At 53.9% G+C, this 18,354-nt stretch overlaps 3 protein-coding genes across 9 annotated transcripts; 2 read left to right on the top strand and 1 right to left on the bottom strand.

Moving 5' to 3' along the window:
• Positions 1-43: 43 nt before the first annotated feature.
• Positions 44-5,205, top strand: ATXN1L (ataxin 1 like). Its single transcript, XM_083752200.1, has 2 exons — positions 44-174; positions 277-5,205. The coding sequence occupies exon 2, from the start codon at positions 356-358 to the stop codon at positions 2,339-2,341; it is 1,986 nt and encodes a 661-aa protein (XP_083608326.1). The 5' UTR covers positions 44-174; positions 277-355; the 3' UTR covers positions 2,342-5,205.
• ZNF821 (zinc finger protein 821) lies at positions 5,072-10,070 on the bottom strand. 5 transcript variants are annotated; one of them, XM_083752201.1, is made up of 7 exons: positions 9,929-10,061; positions 9,742-9,808; positions 8,551-8,709; positions 8,281-8,423; positions 7,650-7,754; positions 7,146-7,312; positions 5,072-6,837 (listed from the first exon to the last, which is right to left on the bottom strand). In XM_083752201.1, exons 2-7 carry the CDS (start codon positions 9,779-9,781, stop codon positions 6,168-6,170), a joined length of 1,284 nt encoding a protein of 427 aa, XP_083608327.1. In that variant the 5' UTR covers positions 9,782-9,808; positions 9,929-10,061; the 3' UTR covers positions 5,072-6,167. The 5 variants fall into 5 exon arrangements, with proteins under 5 accessions (XP_083608327.1, XP_083608330.1, XP_083608328.1 ...); XM_083752204.1 differs by having other exon boundaries at positions 7,146-7,421; positions 9,929-10,001; XM_083752202.1 differs by lacking the exon at positions 9,742-9,808 and having other exon boundaries at positions 9,929-10,070.
• A 613-nt stretch (positions 10,071-10,683) lies between these two features.
• On the top strand, positions 10,684-18,265 carry IST1 (IST1 factor associated with ESCRT-III). Of its 3 annotated transcripts, none has more exons than XM_083752207.1 (10): positions 10,684-11,035; positions 12,663-12,762; positions 13,527-13,707; positions 13,846-13,933; positions 14,203-14,286; positions 14,721-14,831; positions 14,920-15,120; positions 15,349-15,441; positions 16,492-16,540; positions 17,191-18,265. In XM_083752207.1, exons 2-10 carry the CDS (start codon positions 12,675-12,677, stop codon positions 17,388-17,390), a joined length of 1,095 nt encoding a protein of 364 aa, XP_083608333.1. In that variant the 5' UTR covers positions 10,684-11,035; positions 12,663-12,674; the 3' UTR covers positions 17,391-18,265. The 3 variants fall into 3 exon arrangements, 2 of the variants coding, with proteins under 2 accessions (XP_083608333.1, XP_083608332.1); XR_014567393.1 differs by having other exon boundaries at positions 10,805-11,035; positions 16,492-16,764; positions 17,013-18,265; XM_083752206.1 differs by lacking the exon at positions 10,684-11,035 and adding an exon at positions 11,518-11,657 and having other exon boundaries at positions 17,185-18,265.
• The last annotated feature ends 89 nt before the right edge of the window (positions 18,266-18,354 follow it).

The raw sequence follows: 18,354 nt of genomic DNA, 5'->3' as shown, positions 1-18,354 counted from the left end.
TCGCTGTGCGCTCTGCGCGCGCCGTCCTAACGTCATGAGCCTCGGCAGTTCCGGCGCGCCGTGCAAGGCGGCGGCGGCGGAGAAGAAAGAGGGCGGGGTCAGGCCCGGGGTGGCTGCGGAGTCGGCGGGCAGAGGGATGGCACTCAGCCGTGGAGGCGGCGGCGGTGGCGGCGGGTGAGCGACAGGAGTGTCCGGGGCTCCCTTCCCCCCGCCGGGCGGAAGCCGCCCGCCTGCCCCCCCCAGCTGACCCCTGTGTTCTTCTCTGTGTCTTTGCAGGTGATCCCGCCCGGAGACCCCCTTGAGGAGGAGGAGGCGACAGCAGCAGCCCACCTTGCAGCTTCCCGAAGCGAGCGCCATGAGAGCGGCTCAGGAGCGGGGCCAGGAATTCCTCCCCCCCAAGAAGCGCGACCTGCCGGTGGCAGCCAACAACGAAGAGCCGGGGCGGGCGGCTGAGTCGGGTCTGGTGGGCGGTGGCGGCGGCGAGACCTCTGTGGAATGGTCCCGGGGCTCAGCAACAGGCAGGCAGAGCCAGGCACCTTCACGTTACACGGAGGCTGGTGGCAGCTCCGACACAGTGACCAGTCTTACCGTGGACCAGTATGGCTTATTGTACAAAGTGGCGATGCCCCCGGCCACCTTCTCACCTGTGGTGAATGTCAGCCCGCTGCCTCCAGCCTTCAGTATGACCTCGCAGCTGATCCCGCACCCTGGTATCCCCTACTCGCCTATCCATTACACTCAACTTCCTCCTGCTCCCTTGCAGTTTGTGGGATCACACTATTCTGTACCCTATGCCGCCGCTGTGCCTCCTGGCTTCCTGCCCAGCCACCTTCTGTCCTCTTCAGCCAGCCTTGCTGCCTCTCATATCCCACACTTTGTGCCCTATGCACCTCTCCTGGCTGAAGACTCTGCTCCTTCTCCACAGGCAGCCCACAGCTTTGGCAAGACCAGTGCCTCAGTTTTGCCTTCAGGCTCCCTGCAGCCCCATGTTGGAGGTCAGCCACTGGATGTTACACAGGGCCGAATTCCAGTCTATTATCAGATGTCCCGTCTGCCAGCAGGCTATTCATCATTTGAAGCTTCTGTTGCTGGCCCAAACACTGAGCAGTCTCTGCAGGAGAATCAGCTAGATCCTAAAGTCACAGCAAACGGGGTGCAAAGGTCTGCCATGGGGGCGAAGGAAAGTGAGGCTGAAGGACAGTGGCCAAGGACAACGGTAGAGTGCAGCACTGAAGGTACCTTCTTGACAAGCAGTCAGATTTTGAGAACAGAGATCTCTGTGCCATCTCAGCGGAGCACCCCAGATACAGACCTGGAGGTGCAGAGGGTGGTTGGAGTGCTTGCTTCCCAGGACTACCCTGTTTGTTCTGCTCAGCAGAAGGATGGCTTGAGCCCTCTAAACCTTTCCCATCGTAATCCTCCTGAGCAGAAGGCAGAGTCAATGAGGAACCCAGTGGAACTTGTGGTGGCTGCTACTGCTGAGAAAAGCCACTTTCGGAGACTGTCGGCAAAGTCCCCTGAGGAGCAGCTCCGCCATCGGCAAATACTGAAAGGCATTACAATGGCCAATGGTCGGCCAGTCTCAGGGTCCCTCCATCCTGGGGCTCAGGATGGCCTGGGAGGTGCAAGTCCTGAGGGAACAGCCCATGAGGGACTACCTGACACGGAACGTGCCCATTCCCAGAGCCACTTACCCTCCCACTTCATGAAAGGAGCCATCATCCAGCTGGCCACAGGAGAGCTAAAGAGGGTGGAGGACCTGCAGACCCAGGACTTTGTGCGCAGTGCAGAGGTGAGTGGTGGCCTCAAGATTGACTCCAGCACTGTGGTGGACATCCAAGAGAGTCCCTGGCAGGGTTTCGTCACACTGCATTTTGTGGTGGGGGAGCAGCAGAGCAAAGTGAGCATCGATGTGCCCCCTGAGCACCCTTTCTTTGTGTATGGACAGGGCTGGTCCTCATGCAGTCCAGAGAGGACAAACCGGCTCTTCTCACTCTCCTGCCACAGGCTGCAGGTGGGAGATGTTTGCATTTCCATCAGTTTACAGAGTCTGAATGGGAGGCTTGTGCCCCAGGCAAGCCCCCAGAGTGCTACCCGAGAGAGACCAGGGCGGGGTGGGGAGAGTCTCCAGGAGCTGCAGAAAAACCCATTGGAGAAGGGTGGAGTGGCAGTGGGCTCCCCCCAGGAATCCACCCACCACGATCCTGTTTCTCTGCATGGTTGGGCAGGCCCCAGCTTCCAAAGGTCTGGGGAGGAGCCCCGGCCACCACTCCTCCGCCCTTCATTCATTCCCCAGGAGGTCAAGTTGTCCATCGAGGGCCGTTCAAATGCAGGGAAGTGAAGCCCCAGTGGTGGGCGAAATTGTGTGCCACGCTTAACTGGGTTCCTTCCAGTTTGGCCACTGCTCAGATGCTCGGCCCTTTCCCCAGTTGTGTGCCTAGAATCATTCCACTGACAGAGGCTCCTTCTCTCCACCCCCTGTAGGGGAGGTCTGAGCCTGGGTAGGGTAGATTGGGGTCAGCCAAGGGGAGACTCTGAAGGAAGCAGTGACTGCGCTGCTTCTGTGAGGAGAGGAGCAAGGGCTCAACATCCCCCACCACCTCACTCAAGCACTTTATTGGACACTTGCTCACACATAGCAGGAGGGTGCTTTTACCAGGGCAAGGGAGCAGTGAGGGAGTTTGCCAGGTTTCTTCTGCTCGGGTCCCAAGTTAAGGATTTTTGTCTGGGCCTCCCAGCAGCCCCTCTCCAGGCACCGAGTCAAGGGAGCCTGGATTTCTCCTCAGGGAGGTAGTATTTGTATGCAATTTCCTCACATGTGTTAGATTGAAAGGAAATGGTTAATAGTCTGTTAAATTGCAAACCTGGCAGTGTGCTGCCTCACAGCTCTGCAGCCAGGTAGAACTCGAATCCCATAGGTGGGAATGGTGTAGGTGTACGTGTGAGAGGATGTTCTAGCTCTGGCTTCTTCAGCTATCTCCATCCTGCTCTTAAGTCCCCACCTCCATCTTCTAGAAAGGCTGCATCCACTTCTGTTGCAGATGCCTTAGATGTTCACAGCTAAGCCAGGTCTGAATGGCCTGGGCTAAGGCTTGTCACAGAGGTGGATTCCTCAAGTTACAGCCAGCTCCCTTGAAAAGTGCAAGGCAGTTTGTATATAAGAGCATGCTAGTGCACATACAGACACTCCTGCTTTTCCTTGGGGTGATTAAAGCATTTCCTATTGAGAGTTTGGAGAGGGGACATTCTGGCCACTGTAACCAGCTTGAATGGCCCCCACTACATGTGTAAGATTTCTTTGGATATTAGAAAAATGTATTCAGGTTCTTCTGATAAAGATGAAAATTGCTCTTCTGTGTGCACTGGTGACTCAAACAGAATGAAAGATGATGAAATGTACAAGTGGTTAACAGTTTTTGAGCTGAGAAAGCTGTAGAACTGCTTGAGTTCTAGACGCTGGCTGAGTACCCTCTCCTGCACTGGTGCCCTCAATTCGGCAGGGGTGAGCTCTAGGGCTCTGAATCATAGCCGTGACTCTGCATCAGTGCCATCCAAGTCCCACTCCAGAATAGCAGCCAGGAAGCTCCTCCCACTGCTCCAAATGGGCAGTCTTGGCTTGTTTCCCTTGGATGTTTTGTCTACAGTTGTTGCTTTTAGGCCATTGCCTACAGGCATTCCTGGCTCACAACGGGAACTGCTTTCCTGTCTGACCAGCCACCTCATCCACTCCAAGCCCTCTCTATATGAAAGGTGGAAGACTTTGCTGTTCTCCTCTGGAAGGCCCGGCACTTTGCACTATTCCGAGCCAGGTTTCCCCGCAAACCACCCTCTGCCTTCCTTACTTGCTCTTGGGCTCCCCTGGATTGTGTGCTTACTAGACCAACACTCATTTCCATGTAAATGCTGGCCTAGGTTTCTCCTTTGTCCTTCAGCTCCCCTGCCACCAGGGAGATGTCTGCTTCATGCCATTAGGGCAGAGTGCCCTTCTACTCCCAGGGCTTCATGGGAGCTGGATCACTTGCACAGCATCACAGCAGAAGAGCCTGACTGGCCACCTCTTTCATTGGCACCAACTCTGGCCCTCCATGGCTATTGAGGGTCAGTTCCCCTCAGTTCATCTGGACCGCCCAACACTACTGCCACCGCTGCCACCCCGGTCCAGTGCTGTTTCAGGATAGCTTGCTGCACAGCCCTTAGGGCCCAGGACAGAGTTAGGAATAGAGCTGCAAAATATGGAAGTGTCATTGGGCACTACTCCATCTGGGGCCGCTGGAGGGTTGGGAGAACCAGCTTCCTAGAGCAATAAGCTATTTCTCTCTTGTGACACTACAGCACGACCCCTTTCCAAGCCCTAGTAAATATTTGGGAAGGGCTCCCTAATATGCAATACTGTGGGACTGGCAGCTGCACAGCTGTGTCCATTTGGCCATTCCATAGGGTAGGAAGGGGGCTGCTAAAAGAGACACGTTTCAGTGTGGGGTGCCAAACTAGGGGGTGATGAACTGGGGTCCTGCTCTTCAGAAGGGCACCAACCAGATACCCTTTCCAGCTAAAAGGTTTCCCGTCCCTTCTTGCCGGCTGTTTCTGTAGCCCTTGCCTGCAAGAGCAAACATCCGCTTATATTAAGTCCCACCTCTGCCCAGAAACACTGAGCGATGGCCTGACCCAGTGGCTTATTGCAGAGAAAGTTCCTTTGCTATATCTCAAGATGCACTGCGGAAGAAAGCAAACAGAGTCAGCCTGCCACCCTTCAATCCCTTGCATAGCACCTTAGTTGGGGTGGGTCACCTTCCTGTATGCAGCTGGCAAGGGGCGAGTGTGTAGCAGCCCTGCAACCAACAACAGTCATCTTCACTCCGAAACCCACTGCATCGTATCTCTAAAGCCTTAGGACTAGCCGAGTGCCCAGCCCCTTTTCTCCTACCTGATCTTTAATGAAGCATTACCAATCTAAGGAGGATAATCTATTTTGTTGTGCTTTTTTTGTACCTGTTTTAAATAAATCAATTTGTACTGTATATTTGTATTTTGGGTGAGATCCTTTTTCCTGTTTTACCATTTAAAGTCTCTGTACACACAGATTGTATTTTTATTGTTAATGCTCTTATGAATACTGCATTTAACTTGTTGACTTATGTAAACAGTATATATACATATATCTATATCTATATATATATCTATATAATTATAAGCCAATAGCTTTTCTTTTGATGTGTCTGTGTCTTACTTGTCTCCTGGAGAAAATTTTGGCAGAAACCCCAAAGCTCATAAAGGAAACTTCCTTAAATTCATACGATGGTCACTAAAGCCACAATTAGCAATCTTCACACTGGCACAATTAGCTCAGTTCTGTTGTGTAAAAAATTTAACAGGCTGCACATAGGTTTTATGATTTAAGATTAATAGGACAGAACAGACCTGGCTAACAAGACAGAGATAACTTCTCCTCGCTTGTGCAGCCAAGTCTCTCCCTTTTACCTAGTTTGGAAGTTGGGCTAGAGACAACACAGGCTGCTGACCAAGAAAAGAAATATACCCCTCATTAGGGCCTTCCTCTAGCCTTTGTTTAGAAGTCTGCCTTTCACTGGTGCTCCCAGGGAGAAACTGCCTCCTTCCACCACCATCTCTCTAAGCACAAAGGCAAGAAGAGCAGCAGCACTCAAATCTAGCTGCTTTCTCCCTCCCCAACTTGTATCCCCCCAGAATGTAAAATTCTTCCACAAACCTCCCATTTGGTGCTGCTGTACCTAAGTCTAGCAGCCACTATGATTAGGCCTAATACACCCCTGCGGGTAACTTGTGAGGCTCCAAGCCGTATTATACACCTCCCTCTTCAGGACTCCACCTTCTTTGCTAGTCCCCACTTAAGAGCTCCAGCGTGATGTAGGTAGGCTACAGAACTGCAAAATTCCAGCTGGATCTTGCCCAGCAAGGAAGCAAGCTGGGTAAGGCAGAAGCAGCAGCTGCCTTTCAAGCTGCTGCAGTGAACTGGCCAAGCCCACGAGGCACAGACTGAGGACATGTACAATTAATTTATTTCTGATCACAACCAGTGCTCCCGCCCCTTCCTCCCTCCCTCAGACCACTGTCACACTCCAGTTCCATGCTTCACTGGCGGAGCAAGTGGGGCCTCAGCAGACAAGAGCAGGTCCTCCTTTTTACCTTCCTCAGTGCAGGGCACTGGGACTCGGCTCCTCAAAGGCCATTTTACCAAGCAGCTGCCCCTCAAGCTCTAGCCCACCCACTGGCAGTGGGAAGAAGTTCATCTCGGCTGCCAATGCAGCCATGGCCGAGGGGTCCTGGCCAAACTGTGCCCGCAGCATCATGTCCATTTTCTCCAGCCGCCGCTTTAGCCTCTTGGCTTCACGCTCCCGGATGAGCCGAGCCTGCCGCTTCTCAGGGGTCTCGTTGGCCCGCTTGAGGCGCATTGCTTCACGGTCCCGCTGCAGGCGGCGCGCACGCTGCTCGTCCGTCTCCTGCATGCGCTGCAGCCGCTTGGCCTCTCGATCCCTCATGCGCCTCACCTCCCGCTCCTCCGGCGTCTCGTTGTCTCGACGGCTCTTCTTAGCTGTGCGCTCTCGCTCCAGGCGCTGCAGCCGCACCTCCAGGGGCTCGTTCTGCCTTCGCAAGGCCCACTTGCGAACCCCTGGAGCTTGAGCTTCCAGAAGCTTGCGGTAGGCCACGCAGCTGTTGCACACCAGGAGGATGCCAGCAGGATACACTGTGGGGCTGACAGCAGCAGCAGCACCACCACCTGCTTTTTCCTCGGCACCAGAAGAAGCCTCAGGGAGGGGAATGGGCAGGGCATCTCCACACAGCACCTCTGACACCTTCTCACTGTGAAAGTCAAAGAGTAGAAATGACAGGTGGTCGGCACAGATCGTAAGAAGCCATTGTGTAGGCTTGCAAGCTACTGCCTTAGCTGTAACCCTCCCCCTCCCTCTGGCCATGCTTACAAGCCACCCCACCCACATGAATGCTGGCCTGCAGAATGCTTCTGGCTGGGGTCACCTATTCCAGCGGCCTCCAGAAATTGCCAGGTATAACCTCCATTGCTTCCATTGAACAGGGCCCTTCCAGGACTTCCAAAATGCGGCCTGGGCCACGTAGTCCCAGTCCCACCGTCAGAGATGCCCACTTCTCACCTGTTGAAAGTAGCATGGCTGGTGAAGCGAGCCCCACACACCGCACAGTTGGACAGTTGGTCCTCGGAGTGGATGAGGAGGTGCCTGCCCAAGGAGCCCGGGGAGCTGAGTGCTCGGCCACAGACGGGACACAGGTAGCTCTTGGCACTGACCACAGCTGCCGTATGCTGCAAACGAGGCCGGGCTGTCAGGCAAGGGCTCCGCCGCCCTGTCCCCCTCTCAGCTGTCCCTATGAGGGCAGGCAGCCAAGGCCATGCCACGGAAGAGCTCCCTCTTCTGTTAGGGAAAGAAGGAGAGAGACCCGCAAGGCCTTCCCTGGGATGTGGTGCAAACCCACCGGGGGGGGGGGATGATTCAAACTGCATCCAATGCCAACAGCCCCTGCCCCCATCCCCACCCTTTCCCAGTCCAGGATTACTAATTTCAGCCTGGAAGGAAAGGGGGAGCCAGGGCAGGGATGGTTTAGCCTTGCGTGATGGTCTCATCAAAGCCCCCTCTAAGTACCTGATAGACATGAGTGACAAGCTGCTCCCTGCTTCCACACTCTAGCTGGCAGAGGGGACAACGGGAGAGTCCCATCAGGGTATCTGGGCTGGCATTTAAACCCATCTGCAAGCAAGGAAAGGCAGGCTAAGGAAAGAGCAGAGGACAAGACCCATGCCTGGTATTCTGCCACACGCATACACATACCCCTCCCCCCAACTGATGCTGCACCAGACCCTTTAAAACCATGTTGACGGATTCTCTACAATGTAAGATTAGCCCTGCGCAATCAGATTGAGGGTCTACCTAGTTGTGTGTTGTCTTTCTAACACACAGCAGCCAACCAAATGCCTCTTCTGGGAAGCCCAGAATGAGATGACAACAGCTCTATCACTCCCTTTGCCCCCATTACCATTAGGGAACTCTAATGCTAAAAAGCCTAGACCCAATCACTTGAGCCTGCTGCAGTGATCACTTGGGCACATCAATGGACCAGGCCCAGGAATCCCAGAGTTGGCTATACAGTCCTCTTTCTCCATGCTAGGGCTATCCAAGAGTCTGCTATTGCTATTGTCCCTTTCACCGAGTAACCACAGCAGCGTTGCACTTTTGCTTTACTATGTGTTGACTATGGCCAATGTGATGCACTTGCCTCATGGCCTCGAGCGACCTGCTTGCTGCAGCCCAGCTGCTCAGTAAGTTCCAGTTCCTTTTTCACTGTCGCTGATGCTCCATCCTCCTCAGAAGCATGGGAGGAGACCTCATCTTGTGTTGTCTCATCCCCCTCGCTATCACCTGGAATACAGAACAGCTTTAGGCCTCTGCCACAGACCAGCTGACAGGATTCCAAAGCAGCATGCAGGTGTTTGGTCTCTCCCAGGTGTCCCAGAGCTGCCCTCCTGTACCAGGTGGGGAAACTCACTGTTGCTGCTGCTGCTACTGCTGCTGCTGGAGTCCTTTTCTTGTGGCGGAGGCGGCAGCTGCTGCATGAGTGGTGACTGGGCTCCAAGCAGCCCAGGAAAGTCTCTTCGCATCATGGCCTGACGTGTGTGCTCTTCTAACCCAGCAAAGACTTGCTCCCCTGGAAGTACAATGGGGGAGGAAGAAGCCGCATTAGCCCATTGCCCTTCCCAAGCCCAATCATTCCTTGCCCCCTCCTCAGATGCCCAGTGATGGTCTCCCCTACCTGAAGATGGCTCAGAATGGGACTAATGCCTGGGCTCCATTCCCCAAAACAGCTTTCCCCAAACCCTTCCTGCAAAGCAACGGTGGCCTGACCAATCCGTCCCTTCGCATCCTTTCCAACATGACCTGGAAATACAAATGCCTTCAGCAGCATTAAGCACACAGGGAGGGCTCTTGCATGCCCTGGCTCCGCCCTAGAATTTGCATGTGCTCCCCTACCCCCGGGGCCCATATTTTGTAAGAGCTTGTCCTGCCATACAGGTTCTCCTCCAGGGGTAAAGCTGTTACATGTGTGTAAAAGATGCTTTAGTGTAGGCAATAGCAAATCTACTTTTCTACTTTTGCAAACCAAATTTGTGGTGGGAGACGTCTTCTGTGGATTTTGTGGTCCAGGTTTAGTTATCTGCTTTAGTTCCTCCTTGATACGTTTTCTCTTAAGTTGTGCAAAGTGGGCAGTGCTTGCCTGAAATTGCCAGACTCTTTCCTGGGCCTTTGCTATTTCAATTCTGATCCTAAAGCTATCATGGTGCCTGGAAGTCCCCTGTTCCTCATTGTGCAAGGGAGACTAGCCAGACATTCCCAACTAGTGCTGAAAAGCTGTTCATTTGCAGAAGAAACATCAGTGGGTAAGGTGGCCCAGTGAGAGACAGAATGCCACTAGAATGGCGGAGAGGGGTTCTGAGCCCCCAGAGTACCTAAGGAGCCCTTAGGCTCCAAGACGTGGTGCGTGGACATGTCTCAGCTCAGCCAACAAATCTTCGATGCTGGGCAGGGAGTCCCCACCAGGGCTATGGGAGAAGAATGCAGCAAATAGTAGAGGGGAGGGCTGTCCCCCCCCCCATCATTTTGCGGATGAGGATGCCTCGCTTGAGCGGGGGAAGGGGGGGAAGGTGGAAGTGACAACAGCCCCCCTCCCCTTATTACTCACAGTGGACTTTATTGGGGGTGGTCTGTTTCCGACGGGACATGGTTCCCCCCCCCCAGGGGGGGCGCACCTGCGGAAAGAAGAGCCCTGTCACCATGCGGGGGATGACCAGGGTAGGCGAGCGGGGGGCCTTGAGAGATCAGCCCCCACCCCGCGCTCGAAAGGAGGCTGCCGCCGCCTCGGCCCTTACCTGACTCCGTCGCCCGGCCTGGGCTCGCCCAGCAGCGCTGCAGGAGGACAAAGGGCCGCCCAGGCTGGCAGACAGACAGACAGAGGAAGATGGCGGCACGGCGGGAGCGCCCGGCTCGTGCACGGCGGGACCGACGGACAGACAGGCGGACGGGGGCGCGCTGAGCTGGAGCCCTTCCCTCCCCTCCGAGCGGAGCGCGCCTCTTGCCTGGCAGCAGGGGCGCCGATCCGAGGCCGGCGCAGGCGCTCAGCCGGGAGGGGGTCCCGCAGCCATCAGGCCGGCGCCTCCGGGGGCTTCACGCACCCAGATCAGCCAGCAGGGCCAGAGTTGTGTCCTTCGGCGCTCTCCACGGGCCCGGCTACCGAGGAGGAGGAGCAGGAGCAACTGCTGCTGCTGCAACCCGCCTCCCTTGCCCCGAGTCGCCTGCTTCCACGGGGCCACTTCTCCTCTTGTCGGAGCGGCGGCGCCGCGGTGCTAGTGGCGGGGCTGCCGCCGTCCCCGCCTCTTTTCAAGCCACGAGCAGGGGGACCCGATTGACGCCCCCGCCATGCCCTGCAAGGCGCCAGGCCATTCACGCGAGCGCCCCTATAGCGGGAGGGCTCCAGTCTGCCGAGCGACGCCCCCGGGGATGGGAAGCAGCTCGGAGGGAGGGGGGCAGTGGGCGGGGCCGCCGCCTCTTCCTCCTCCTTCTCCGACGTCGTACCCGACGAGGTCGGAACTCTCCAGCCGCAGTTGAGGGCTATGGAGGGACCTCAATGAAGGTAACGCTCGCTTTAGGAAGTACGACTTTTATTGAGGTCCCTCTTTCTCCGACGAGAGATCCCTCCGCTGGTAAAGTAGTTCCGTACAAACACAAAGCGCCCCGTGCGTCGCTGCACTGTATCTTGGAGAAGCCGCGTCGCAGACAGAGGGCTGGACGCTGCTAAGAACTACGACTGTTGCTTTTGCTACTGTCGCTGTCGCGCATCTCCTCCTCCTGAAAAGCAGAGAAGAGACGTATCCCTCCGCCTGCCCAGTTGAGCCTGGACCCGTGACGCCGCCGACGCCACCTTCGCTGCCTGCCGGGACAGACGGAGACAAAAAGACTCCCCCACCCCCTGCCCCCGGGTAAGGCCTCCCCGGCTGACCGCCCTCGCTCGGTTCTGCGTTTTCCGGGGAGCGGGGCCGTTGCCCTCCTTGGACGACTCGAGGTCCTGGTTCCCGCCGCCCTCACAAGCCTCCCCGGTCGCCTTTCGCCCGAGGAACTGGCCGAGGCAGGGAAGGGCCCCGGGAAAGGCGAGAGAGGCCCGGAGGGGCCGCCGCCTGAAGCTGCCTTCGGCCAGCCGGTGGCGGGAGGCGCGGGCGAAGAAGTGGCACTTCCTGGTCTGCGGCTGGCGGGCTTGGCCTCTGCCCAGCCTGACCGCTCGCCTTCCCTTCCGGCTCTTGCTCCTGCCGCTAGCCGGGAATGGCTCCTCCTTGGGGCCTGTAGCACATCGAAACTGGCTGTCTGGGCCACGGGTCGGGCGGCGCTGGTGTTTCGCCTTTGGGGTCTCTGAACCCGGAGCGGGCAGCTGCCTGTGTCTAGCCAAAAGCGAAGCCGTTGCCGGAAGAAGAGTTGGGAATTGCCTTCGTGTCTCTGTAGTTCAACTACCTGCAAACTCCTCCACCCTCTTGGAGCAAATTCTCCACCAGCTCCTACATAGGTGGGAGCTGAGCTCTCTACCGCTTCCAGTGCTGAAAAGCGGGGCAGGTTTGTCCTCCAGGGATTGAAACTGGTTAAAGAGATCCAAGGTTGTGAGCTGCCCCTTGTGCTGTATATGGTTGGGCCTGGCTGATCAAATCATGTACAAAAGGGGGGAAAACCAGAAATCTGTTGCTTGCACAGATGAAAGTGCTCTACACATACATACAGATAAAGACACATACACACAAAGCATTTCTTAAGTGGATAAATAGGTTTTAGCATACTGTACTATTACACACACTTGAATCTGTATGGGCTCTGTTTAAAAATGGCTGGCATTTATAGTCTATTCAAACATTTATTCTTGCTGTATACAAAAATTCACATTAAAATTACTTATATTTGCTTGTTTGCTTTATTATATATTTGCAGCGGAGATAAAACATTACAGCTCACAACCTTTCCACATTCAAACCAATCCAGAACCTGAGATCTGAGACCATTCACTGTCTGCCTCTCCAAAAGATGTTCAGCAGGTAGCAACAAGAGAACAGATCTCTCCCCCCCCCCCCCGGCTCCAATTTACCTAAGTTTGTTCTGGGTATAAGCTTTCGTGCACATGCACACTTCTTCAGATACCTACGAAACCTTATACCCAGAACAAACTTAGCTGGTCTCTAAGGTGCTCCTGGACAATTTTTTTATTTTATTTCGACTGCGTCAGACCAACACAGCTGCCTACCTGAATCTAGAACCATGCAAAAAAGTTATTCTCAGCATTTGGACAGCGCTGATGATTGAGATTTTTGAGAATACTGGTGTCCTGCTTGTGTAGAGCAGGGAATATTGTGTTTAGATTAATTTTTGAGCACTTTTGGTGTTTTATATTTGTATCACTTTTTTGAATTTTAAATGTATTTTGTATTTTATTCTAAATAACTCTGGAATGGCTCTGAATGTGCAAAGCAATATATAAATATTACAAGTAGAATATATCTACACAGGAAACTGTTAGCTGTCTGCCTTTAACACACATGACAGTAGGCTTTTTCTCTTTTGTGTTCTTGGCAGGAATTCTACACCATGTTAGGCTCTGGGTTCAAGGCCGAGCGCTTGCGAGTCAACCTACGTCTTGTCATCAATCGCCTCAAACTGTTGGAGAAAAAGAAAAGTGAGTGGACTTTCCTACCTAATTCCTTGACCTCATCACCAGAGTAGTGCTTCAGGAGGTTTCTGGTAGTCGTGGTGTCCCACAACACCATGTGCAGGCTATAAATTAAGAGATGCTTAATTTATAGCCTGCACATGTTGTTTCAGTGTATCTGAAGAAGTGTGCATGCACACAAAAGCTTGTACTACTCAGTTGGTCTCTAAGGTGCTACATTATGATTTTTAAATTCTTTTGGAAGGATTCTTTTAAAGACTTTCTTAGATCATATAACTTTTTTGAAGACTTGCTTTTTTAAGGGAGTTTTTAGGTTTTTAAGAAGTGTGTTTTTAACTATCTTTTAAAAGAATTGTTTTAATTTATTTTCACATGTCAGAGTGTAAGTGTGTTTTAATTTATTTAATTTAATTTATTTAATTTAATTGTTTTAATTTATTTTCACATGTCAGAGTGTAAGTGTGGAATTGCTTGTGTGTGTGTACTGTATTTCAAAGATGCTGAGAATTGTGGTCATTGGGATGGGTGTGTGGATTCTGTGAAGAGTTCTCAGGTTTGTGGACTTGTGTCCAGTTCTAACCCCACTATATTCATTGAATGGACATGGTTACTTAATTTCAATATGTCTACTCTGAGAATAACTTAGTTGGAGACAACCCACAGTCCTTCTTGGTGGAGCCCCTCTCTTTGCAGACACAAACACCCCAGGCAGGTCCAGGGCAGGCTTGTGGGCCTCCCCTGCTGCCCCATGATGAACCCTTTTCTTGCAGCTGAGCTAGCCCAGAAGGCACGGAAGGAAATTGCTGACTACCTGTCTGCTGGCAAAGATGAGCGGGCTCGCATCCGTGTGGAGCACATCATCCGGGAGGACTACTTGGTGGAGGCCATGGAGATCCTGGAGCTCTACTGTGACTTGCTTCTGGCACGCTTTGGCCTCATACAATCTATGAAGTAAGGTCTTGGTCTATGGGGAAGAGGGTGCTGGGTGCCTGCCACGTGTCCCCTCCCCTCAGTCTGCTAGGTCTGGGACCTCTTTGTCCTTGTCTTTCAACTACTTGCTCACTCTTGCCTTACTTTGTGTCCCTTCAGGGAGCTGGACTCCGGCCTGGCAGAAGCTGTCTCCACCCTCATCTGGGCTGCCCCCCGACTGCAAGCGGAGGTGGCTGAGCTGAAAATGGTGAGTAGTGCCAGTTGTGTGTTGGCAGGCTGCTCAGCCTTCCTGGACATCTGGGGGCAGCAGTTGGGAAAACACTTTGATCTATCCTCACAGGATGCTCAGAGAACTTGGTGACTTTCTTGTTTGATCTGGGAGTTTAGGTTGGCTCCAGTCTCCAAACTCCTGAACCTTTTGTCCAGGGGTGCTGCGATAGTTGCTGTGCCCTGTCTTAAATAGAGGGGAGTCAGTGGTACCTGGACTCTGTTTTGAGTGTGCCATTTCCATACTAGGTTGCTGACCAGCTCTGTGCCAAGTACAGCAAAGAGTATGGCAAGTTGTGCCGGAGCAACCAGATTGGGACCGTCAATGACAGGGTGAGTGGAATGGGAAGGGCCTCATGGGGGTGAGATGGCGGTAAAGCTCTCAGGAGCTACTAACCACAATGGCTACGTCTTCCTCTGCTGTCAGAGGTGATCCACTCCTGAAGTCAGTTGCTGGGAATCGCAGGTGAAGGAGAGCACTGCTGCTGCTCCACTCAGGGGCTTCTTGTTGGGGCATCTGTTTGGCCACTGTGAGGACAGGATGCTGGGCTAGACAGGCTGATGGTCTGATCCAGCAGGCTGTTTTTATGGGAGGGAACGATATCAGTGCTTCATAAAGATGAGTTGTTTGCAGCAGGAGGTCCTGTCTGTGGTGCTTCACCAGGCGAGGTAGAAACTTCTTTTTTCTGGCTTGGGTATCTCTTAGCTAAGTGTTTTTGACCTGCCCAGCTCAGTGAAGGGCTCACTCTTCCCTCCCTCCCTTCCAGCTGATGCACAAGTTGAGCGTAGAGGCACCTCCCAAAATCCTAGTGGAGAGGTACCTGATTGAGATCGCAAAGAACTACAACGTGCCCTATGAGCCAGATTCTGTTGTCATGGTGAGTGACTGGGAGGCGGTTCCACTCTCAATTCCCTCATTAGCAGCTCCCTTTCCCACATGTGACATCAGTTTCTTCCTCTTCCCAGGCTGAGGCTCCCGCAGGCGTGGAAGCTGACCTGATTGATGTGGGATTCGTGGATGATACAAAGAAAGGTGGCCGTGGAGGTGGTGGTGGCGGCGGCTTCATGACCCCAATGGCTGGTCCTGATGGAGTTGTGCCAATGCCAATGCCCATGCCCATGCCGTCTCCAGCTCCCCCTTTTGCATACCCACCTCCAAAGGGACCAGTAAGTCCTATGTCTTGCTTGAAACAGGAGGGGAGTCTGTAAAGTTGGGCTTGGGGGTGGTGGGGGTGGGGAGGAAAGGATAGCAGTCTACTGTGGTGAGTTAGCATCTGAGCACACCTCAATACCTGCTGTGTGAACAAGGTTTACCAGCTGTTCTGGCAGGCATTGCCTATCTGATTCTGCCATTAGGAAGGGGTGCTGGTATGACTTAACAATTTCTCCCTTTAGGAGCACTTCAACGGGCTACCGGTGGGCACCTACCAGCCTTTCACCAGCCTTCACCCACCTCAGATTCCAGCAACACCTCCAACATATGAGTCTGTAAGTACTGCTGATGAAAAACAAAAGATGAATTGCTGGGAGGGCAAGTCCTCTCTGCTGGGACTGTTGCTGTCCCTAGTCTAGTGCTGGGTATTGGCAGGCCTTCCCACTTGGACTGACTGAGGAGTTAGGCCTACCGCCAGTGGTAAGGTGGATGTTGACTGCCTAGGCATTGTTGAGGAAAAACTTGCCAATGTCACTTTCAATAATCAGGAGTCCCATTCCCACTTGAGGAAGTCCAAGACAAGCCTGTCCCGCTGAAGCAGTGAGTGGAAACTGCACTTGGTATAGAGGCTGACCAGGAGGTCCAGCAGTGGCCCTGCAGCCTGTCCACCAGGAGCTGCTCCAGCTTCTTCAGCCGCACCTTGCTTGGTTGACATTGTGGTGGTGGAGGAGGCAGCCACTGAGGGGAGCGAGCAGGGCAGTTACTTGAGTCTACCAGGCAGGAGGGAGGGGCTGTGATAATGATACCGAGGGAGCCTCAGCATGATCTCAGCAGCCTGGATGAGCTTGCAGGCAGTGACTCAGAGGTCACCTTGGTCTCAGGCTGCTGTCCATGGAAGGCATGAGCGGAGGACGTTGGCTAGCAGGGGTGGAGGATGAGATGTGGGGGTGGGTTGAGCAGCTAGAGAGTGTGGAAATGGGGAAGTGTCCACCTTCATGCCCTTGTGCTTGTTCAGCTGCTGCTCTCCAGACTTTTGTGGTTGTTGCTGCTGGTGGTGGTTCATGTCAGGTGAGACTGCCAGCGATGGTGAAGAGCTACAGGCCATCCTTGGGGGACGTAGCCAGGGCCGCTTGCTAGTCAGGTAGTCAGCCATGCTGAACGGCTCTCCCTCTCCTATGGCATCACCAGGCCAGGCTCACCACCACTGCTTCCTCCTCCTCCAGATCCCTCATTTCATCCTTCCTTCTGCTGTCTGGCAAGGCTGCATGAAGAAGATGGGAACACCAGATACGGTGCTTCTGCTGTGCATGTAGGCCTCTGGGGGGTTGTCAGGTGGTGGTTCTGTGTGGGGTGCTCCATGCAAAGCCAGCTTTTTTCTGTTTCAGATTGATGACATGGGTGCTGACAAGGAATTGCCATCCCCACAGGTGACCGGTGAGTGCAGGGCCGGAGGTGGAGGCTATGGAGCTGGCAAGGCAGTGAGGAGGGAGGGAGGTGGTGATGTCAGGGGAAAGCTGGTGCTTGTGTTTATTGTTGGTCCCCTTCACTCGTGTTCGCTCTTGAGTTGCTGAGGTAAGCGTGTGTGTGTGTGTGTGTTGGGGGCAGAGACTGGGACTCTTCATGGCAGAGAGCTTGGGCCCCTTTAGCAACTGGTAGGAGTGCAGTTCGAAAGCACCCCCGGGTGCAAGTAGATAAATAGGGACCGCTTTCTAGCGGGAAGGTAAACGGCGTTTCCGTGTGCAGCTCTGGCTCGCCAGAGCAGCGATGTCACGCTGGCCACGTGACCCGGAAGTGTCTTCGGACAGCGCTAGCCCCTGGCCTCTTGAGTGAGATGGGCGCACAACCCCAGAGTCTGGCAAGACTGGCCCGTACGGGCAGGGGTACCTTTACCTTTACCTTTACCTAGGAGCTGCAAGGCTCAACTGAAGTGCAGCAAGTGCTCGCTTCTGCAGGACATATACTAACTGTAGTACAGCAAAAAGAAGAATGGTCCTACCCTGCCCCTACTACTGTTAGGTAGACTACTGTTTTCGCTGCCTTGAGCCTGCCCGCTGCTTGTAACCAGTCACTCTTGTCTGCTGCAGGACCAGCCCCAAAGCCACAGCCGAGGGGGAGGCCACCAGCTGCAGTTCCTAGTTCGGGCGATAATTTTGTGCTGCCAGAGTTGCCATCTGTGCCAGACACGCTGCCTGCCGCTTCTGCTGGTGCCAACACTTCCGCCTCAGAAGACATTGACTTCGATGACCTCTCTCGAAGGTTTGAGGAACTGAAGAAGAAAACTTAAAAAGAGCCCCTGAACAGGGGGCCGATGGGCCTGATTGCTGCCTCCTCCTTCCCTCTTAGCACGGCCAAGTGCTCGTTCCTCTTCCTCCGCTTGGCCTTTCTTCCTTCTGTACTTACACCAAATGCCACTGCTTTTCTGACATTCTGCTCCAGGAGTGGGGGACTGCACAGCCTCTTAGAGATGGGAGCAGGAACAATCCCTCCGAATGCATTGCTCTGCAGTCTGCAGCCGGGCATTAGAGGGGAAAGGGAGTGATGTAGGTGGCCTCTCATTTGGACAGACAGTGGTGTAGGGACACCAACCTGAAGATTCTGGGCAACGTAGTTGGACAGAAGCGTGCCCCCCCTTCAGGCATGTGCTGTGGAAGGGGAGCTGCTCTGGGCCCCTGATAGCTTTGTTTTGCCTGCCGCGTTCTCAGGGAGCCCTCCGGGGCCATTATGACTTTCCTTTGGGGAGGGATGCTGTGGGGCACAGGAGTTGACCAGTCTACACTCCTTGTGGCTCAGTGGTCCTCCTGCCTCTGGCTTGCAGAGCAGCAGGCACATTTTCCTAGCTTTGAGTGAGCCCAGTTCTGCCTTAACATGGCTCTGCATCAGGCTGGGTTCAGGGCCATTGCTTGACATGTGCCATCACTCCTGGTTCTCTAGCCTCTTCCCTTGCCTATAGGGCAAAGCCATGGGTGGTGGTGGTGACAGCAGCAGCAACACATCCAGCAACTTCTGCTGTTCTTACAGACCAGCTGCAGTGCCAGCAGCCAACCTCAGCTCTCCCATGTAACACTCTGTATGTAACTCTTTCATGTGGCTTTTCTGGGACAATTTGATTGGTTTGTATCTTCTCTATTAATTCTAAATAAAGTTGAGGAATAGCCTTGACTGGATCTGTCTCAAGTGAAACATAATATTTCCTGGCTTCTGGCAGTGGTGGAGGGGAAGGAAAGGAGGCATGGTATTCTTACAACATG

This window comes from Podarcis gaigeae (assembly GCF_964106915.1).
Source record: "Podarcis gaigeae genome assembly, chromosome: 8".
In the NCBI taxonomy this organism is placed as follows: Eukaryota; Metazoa; Chordata; class Lepidosauria; order Squamata; family Lacertidae; genus Podarcis; species Podarcis gaigeae.
Note: the sequence above shows the minus strand (reverse complement) of the source record. Positions and strands in the feature narration are given on the sequence as shown.

What these genes read in the sequence shown, in the direction of transcription:
- ATXN1L (XM_083752200.1), top strand. Translation starts at nt 356, where the DNA reads ATGAGAGCGGCTCAGGAGCGGGGCCAGGAATTCCTCCCCCCCAAGAAG.
- ZNF821 (XM_083752201.1), bottom strand. Translation starts at nt 9,781, where the DNA reads ATGTCCCGTCGGAAACAGACCACCCCCAATAAAGTCCACT. An exon ending in AGGTCGCTCGAGGCCATGAG is followed by an intron (nt 7,755 to 8,280) that starts GCAAGTGCATCA and finishes CCTTGCTTGCAG; the next exon opens with ATGGGTTTAAATGCCAGCCC. An exon ending in TTGTCACTCATGTCTATCAG is followed by an intron (nt 7,313 to 7,649) that starts GTACTTAGAGGG and finishes CCTCGTTTGCAG; the next exon opens with CATACGGCAGCTGTGGTCAG.
- IST1 (XM_083752206.1), top strand. Translation starts at nt 12,675, where the DNA reads ATGTTAGGCTCTGGGTTCAAGGCCGAGCGCTTGCGAGTCAACCTACGT. An exon ending in AGCCAGATTCTGTTGTCATG is followed by an intron (nt 14,832 to 14,919) that starts GTGAGTGACTGG and finishes TCCTCTTCCCAG; the next exon opens with GCTGAGGCTCCCGCAGGCGT. An exon ending in CACCTCCAACATATGAGTCT is followed by an intron (nt 15,442 to 16,491) that starts GTAAGTACTGCT and finishes TTTCTGTTTCAG; the next exon opens with ATTGATGACATGGGTGCTGA.